This window comes from Cariama cristata, unplaced genomic scaffold, assembly GCF_000690535.1.
Source record: "Cariama cristata isolate BGI_N322 unplaced genomic scaffold, ASM69053v1 scaffold22351, whole genome shotgun sequence".
Lineage (NCBI taxonomy): Eukaryota > Metazoa > Chordata > Aves > Cariamiformes > Cariamidae > Cariama > Cariama cristata.
Window position 1 is genome coordinate 37,990 of NW_009601430.1, and position 6,384 is coordinate 44,373.

The 6,384-nt window shown below is 46.4% G+C and overlaps 1 protein-coding gene across 1 annotated transcript in view; it reads left to right on the forward strand.

Annotated features, from left to right (window-relative positions):
* The window catches only part of MAPKBP1 (mitogen-activated protein kinase binding protein 1), a gene marked incomplete at its 5' end in the record, with an annotated part of 68,645 nt that overhangs the window by 19,664 nt on the left and 42,597 nt on the right, over positions 1–6,384 (forward strand). Inside the window, 2 exon segments of the mRNA XM_009710460.1 lie at positions 4,565–4,627; positions 5,228–5,285. Of these exon segments, the coding sequence (XP_009708762.1) occupies positions 4,565–4,627; positions 5,228–5,285 (121 nt within the window).

The window sequence follows — 6,384 nt, forward strand, 5'->3', positions numbered from 1 at the left end:
AGCTTAGGGAAATTGCTTCTTTTTTATGTTTTGGTTTTTTTTCCTATTGGTGGAGCCAATGGAAACTGCTGTGATACTCCCTCCCCCCCCTCTGCCCCCTTGAAACACCACCAGCTTTTTATCTGCATATATAGTGCACAATTGTGCACATATAAGATAGAGCTGTGCCTTCATGGAGGTTTGGAAAGCTCTGCAAAGGACTTTTCTTGTTGGCTGACCCAAATGGGGTTCCCTGATGGAGAGAGCTCAGGTTGTCCGCAAAAACCTTTGACATTGCTGTGAGAGCTGATTCTGTCCTTCCCTTGTGTTTGAGGTTACCCGAACGTCTCACAAGAAAGAGGAGAACTAGGAGACATTCCACAGCCAAGTTGTTTTTAAAAGCTGCTTGCATCAGGAAGGTGTACTTAAAGGTTGTGGGGTGACATCATAGACCTAGAAATAATACCTTTAAATATGCGTGCCATTGCCAATGGCCTCTGCAGGAACCAACATGCAAACAAACAGGACACTTGATCTCAGCTGGCTGATAGATGGTTTGTACAGCAGTAATCCATACAGCAGTGGATAGTTTCTATAAACGTCTTCGAAATCAGAATATACTTGTGGATTAAAAAGGTGCTGTGGTCATCGAGCCCTGCTTGCAGCTGCAGAGGAGGTAGGGTTTGTGCTGAAACAAGGGTGCTAACAATGTGGGTCTTCTAAACAGCTAGGGTGTGCCGGGGTCAGTGTGTCTGTCTGTGGGTCCCATGTGATGGGCTTTTGGAGTTAGTCTTTGTTTGTGCGTTGGCACTAGCATTTAAAAAGGTCTCTTGAGACAAAGGTGTCTTGAGAACTTGAATTTGTTTTGAAAGCTTCAGTCTGGGAAAGGGGTGGGGCAGGTGGAAAAGGTGATGTGACCATTATAGAAGTGCAGGTTTGAAGTACTTTGCTTGGTCTACATCCACAATTGGAAGGCAGGAACAAAAAGACCAGTGCTCTCTTCCCTTGTGTCCTTTCCATCCCTCTGGCTGTAAAATACTGAATGCAGTCTCATAAAGGAGCAGACAAAGGTGGAGGATGGATAGATAGGTGTATGCTCTTGTATGCAATTAATTTTCCATGGTAATTATTTTCATTATTTTAACTACTGTAAGATTAAAGGCAGCATAAATGGAAAGAGGTAGATACTTTGAGTCTCCTGAGGGCTTGGTAGCCTTACTGGACTTGGAGGCAGTGTGGAGTAGGTGGGTCAGTGATCTGACCATTCCGTGTCTCCATTCTCTTTATTTTGCTAGACCAATCTTCTTTGCTAAAACGGAGCACGCCCAGAGTAGTAATGGGCTCTGAGCTACCTTGTTTGGAAGGTACCTTGGAACTGCTGCCGGTGCTGCTGGAGAACAACTTGCTGGGTGCATGGGGTGGAGGAGCTGCTCTGGGGCCAAGCTGAGATGAGCTGTGAGTGTCTGAGCAGGCAACTGATGCCGACCTGAACACTCAGAAGAGACTAAAGTGCTAGAAATGGTTCATTTCTGCTCATTGAGGAGATGTGCTCTGTAGAATGGAGTGGACTAGAAACCTTCTCAAGCATTTTGAGAGGGAGACAGTTTTGAAAGTTGGCCCCTGACTCCCAGAACAGTGTCTGTGTCTTGCTGTAAGACTGGCGATTTGTGGCCTGCCATCTTGCTGAATAAGGTGTCCTTGGAGCTGGCTGGAATCTTCATTGCCCTTCCGTATGGCCGACAGGAGAGCGATGGTGGAAAATCGACGTGGGACAGCATAGCAGTAGGGTAGCTTTTGTTGAGTAGCAGCTAATTTAAGAAAGCAAGTTTAGAAGACTAGTTTATCCTGGCTAGATGACTTTGTGGGCACAGAAGGTGCAAGTTTTGTTAGTTATTAGCTTACAACTCAGCATAACAATGTACAGTCTTGTTTCACTGGGTCTATGAGTTAAAATTACCTTTTTGTGGCATAAATCAGTACTTGCTGACCAGTAAGGAGATACTGTGATTTATTCCCCCCCCCCGGTAACTTTTAATAATTACAGGTCAAATGCAATGAATCAAGCATAGCGTTTGAGTTAAGACAAAGTAAAATACCCATGTTTGTGATGGCTGCTCTGGTACTAGAAGCTGTGTGGCTTGGTGGCTTACCTTCACCGTGGACTCTGGATTTGGCCAAGGGCTGGGAAGGAGGGAGGGAACCTGCCGGCAGACAGCCCGCTCCAGAGTGCAACTGAGCTAAAATTCGTGTTTGTAAGTGGCCAAAGGTTCGGTCGTGTAAGTTATTAAGGCAAAGCCCTGGACCTGCATGGTTCACTATACTATTCTCGGAAGTGGTTTGTTTGCTTGCCTGGTTTGAAGACCGTGGTTTATATTTTGCATCTTTCCTGTGTTTTTTAGACTGTGTTCACTTCTCTGAAGTCCTGCTTTTCTGCAGAGTTCCTCACAATAAAACAGAAACTTCAATTTAAAAGCTGCATAGGAAAGTCTTTGCCAGGATTTTGTATCTTTCCTTTATTCTTTCTGGCTTTTTGAAGCTTATGTTAAGCACAATTCATCCCTGTCATAACTTAGCAGGATTTTGGTCCATTAACCCTATCCAACTCCACATAATGGGGTTTTGCTTTGCTTTTCTGATTAGCCGGAGGCTTGGAATTAATAGATTTCCACATCTGCTAACTTCCTATTTCATATCTTGTGATTTGCGAGGCTTAACCTCCCTGACTTGTTAGTGGATAACAAACCACCTGCTTCGTTACACTAATCTCTCAGAAATACATAGCATAGCTTTGACTTGAAACTCTCCAGATGGGTTCCCCAGGGTAAAATGCACAGAAGGATCAATCCTGGTCTGAACAAACTGCTTATTTACACTTTCCCTGCTCTTCCACATGATTACCTCTCCAACCATGGCTGTCTGCCTTAACTATCAAGAAGGTTTGGTGCCTTTATTGCCTTGCCCTTTGGGATAGGACATGAGTGGAGAAGGGTGGGTGGAATGTCATGGGTGGAGAGGAGTGTAGTAGTCTAAAGTGGGGGGGTGGGGGGCACACACACATATCTTCTGAATGGTTGGTGCTTTGGAGGTTAAAGCTCTAGTACCCTCCGGCAGTGTCCGCTTTGAGCTAGCAATGTTGATGGAGTGTGACAGCTTCAACCAAGGACTGATAGCTCAGGGTCTTGGTGCATCAGTCCTCCTTTCTGCTCTCTTTTCCATTTCAAAATTTACACTGCTTCTGGCAGGGTAGCCCGGTCAGACCAAGGGAAAGGTCAGCTGCCTGGGCTAGGTGAGGAGATGCCAGAGATATCGCACGTCCCTGTCGGCCCTGAGCTGTACCTGCACCCTGACCGACGTCTGTAGCCTGGCACGCATTGCGGTTAAACCCCAGCACCGTGGTGGTGTGAGTGAAGTCCTCAGCGCGGCAAAGGCTGCTGGCCGTGGAGCAGGGACGTCCTGCTGTGCTCCCCTGGCACCGCAGTGAAGCAGGAGCTGGGACTCTCCAAGCTCTGGCAGCGTGTACTAGCAGAGGGACAGGTGAAACCCACAATTTCTATTTTAGAGGTGAAGTGGGAGAGAGAGGGCACAAGGTCATCAGAGCAATTGCTGTTCTACCTCCATCTATTCACTTAACAGTTATACTTTTGGGAGGGGGCAGTAAGGGCCATGTGTTTTCTGTTACTGATTGCTGTCTCCTACGAGACAAATACCATTACGTTAGCATTTAAAAATTGTGTGTAGGGTGTTTGTGGAGTGTGGGGAAGGCTCCAGTACCAGGGACTACCCCAGGCTGGTTGTGGTGGGCTGAGGCACCAAGGCAATGTGCTATGGGCAAGATTAGCCGGGAAGTGGGGCCTCTTCTCCTTCCCTCCCCTCCCAGTCAGCAACTGTTTTGCTCCCAGCAAAACCAGGAGTTTACTACTGCTTGCTTTTGCAGTTCATCTTGTTGAGAGATTTCTGCAATGCCCCTGAGCAAGTTGTTTATTTAGATACGTCCCTTGGATCAATAGGTTTTGACATCGTATGTCTCGCTTCTCAACTGGCCAGCCGCTGCTTATGCTATACGCAACAGTTTCTGTCCTGTCTAGCATTATGGCCCCTCTACCACAGAAATTCAACCCCTCTACCTCCCCGTCCTCCCGCCTGAGAGCTTTTCTGAAAGATCCCCTCTTTCTTTCTTCCTGACCTTCTTACTGTATTCTAGACGTGCTGGTTTGATGCCCAGTACATCGGGTTGCTTTTATGGCAGGGAACACAATCCATTAGGGCTGTTGCACAAACTTTCATGGTTAACCTTTCTGTCCAGCTTGAGCAATCAGAGACTCAGGGCTCCCAGATGCTGGAAAGCTAATTATTTATGGTACTAGCATGTGGTACTCCTCAACATGGGAGAGACTTGTGGTTCCCTTCTGGGCTGCTCTTTTTCTTTGTGATTTCTGGTTAACCGGAGCTAGTCTGTGAGATGAGGGGATGAAATGGCTTTTTGGGGCTGCTTTTGCTGCTGCTCTGTCAACAAGGATAGCTCTTTGGTTTTCTTTATACACATGGTCTTGTCAACTCTTTTTGTTCTTCTGTTTCCTCCCTCTAGGTGTGTTGTTGTGCTGTTCAACCCTAGAAAAAATAAGCAACACCATATTCTAAACAGTTCCAGGTGAGTGAAGCTTTAAGCTGGGCATGCCTTCTGTGGGAGGTGAATTCAGGGGTTTTATGGCTCGACTGAAGTGCAGGAGCTGCTGTTGCTCCAGGCTAAATCCCCTCAGTGAGAGCTGCCTTGGGGAGAGGCTGCCTGCCAGTTTGACTCCAGCTCCTTTTAATGTGAGGTGCTATTACTGACGAGGTACCACTTCATAAACATTGTGGTCCTGTGAGGAACTGCTAATAGGCATGACATGGAGGAGATCTTACTAGAACTCCATGGTATCTGACTTTTTTTTTTTTTTCTCCACCTAAAACTATGACCTGATTATTGAAGCCAGGACTGGGACATGGTCCTGCATCTGGAATAAAAGCACAAGGATGAGCCTTGACTTTCGGAGTTTTTCTGGTGCTGTAGGCATGCTGCTTGAGACTTGGGCAGCAGGGAGTCCCCATGGCAAGTGTTAGACCTCTGGTGAAGCAAAACCATTGTGTCAGGCTATTATGTGTGATTTTAGCCTCTTTCCAGTTCGTCCCAACCTACTCCCTGGTCATGACATATTGAAATGAAATCACATGTTGGAAATGTTTCTCAGTGTCATTTTCTCTCTTTTAGGAAAACAATTACAGCACTTGCTTTCTCTCCAGATGGAAAATATTTGGTTACAGGAGAGGTAAGTGTGAGAGGAGAGAGGGCACATGTTGTCCATCACATTTTGAAGGAGGGCAGAGGGTGTTAGAAGAAACAAGCCAGTGAGCTGCCTTGACACAGACAAATCTATTTCAGTGTTGCATCTCTGGATGGACCTACTGGGTTATGGGTTGCTCTGGGTGCTCCTGCTGGCAGTTTTTCAGCATGTTGGGGGGATGGATCTTCTGGGGTGGCATCTGCAGGCTGAAGGTACAGTGAAAATAAGCGGAAGCATGGCTGTACTCTAGCATCAGTGAAGAGTACTTGGACGGTCCTTAGTCTTGGTCTGAGTTTAGCATTGCCCCTTTAGGATTTCAGGAAGTAACTGAAGCCAGTAACAGTGTCATGGAAAAAGTGAAAAGTTCGTGTGGAATGGAGCTTTAGGAGTAGTGACAGAAGATGCTGGTGCCTGTGGTTTGGCATTGTATGTTTGGCTGGGAGTGACAATTGCTTCCTCTTCCCAAACATGCCTGAGGGGGGAGAATAAGGATGAGTGCACTGTGTGTCTGTTCTGCATTAGAAGTTCAAGACATGGGCTATGTCATGAGGCTGGAATTGCTGGATGACAGAAATCCACAGAAATGCTGACTGTCCCCCGTATACTTGGGCTTGGTTTACTCTTGTGTGTGGTTAATGATAATTTACCACTAGTCTCTGCCTCTGTGAGATGTGGGGAGGGAGTGTGTGTGAAACAGGTCTCCTCCTGAGCCTCAGCCTCAGAGAAGAGACATATGTCAGAGCCCTGTGTCAGAGGTGTCAGAGGCTGCTGGCTCCATAGGTCCCTAGGGCAGGCACCCTGATGGCAGCTGTTTTGTCACTGGGTGGCTCCCAGGCTGGGCACGAATCCTGCATTGATCAGGCCAAGGATGGAAACAACAGTGTTTTGGGATGGAGGCTACCTTGACACAGAAAAAGTAAGGACCAATTTTCCATCAGAGCATCAGAGATTGTTGCTGTTATTAACTTTTTAGTGAAAGCATGAGGTTTTATAGCATGAGGGTTTATATATGTAATTTGTTTTAATGCCTCCTTACACTCTGGAAGTCTTAATGTAAAAACTTTTATATTATAATTATAATATA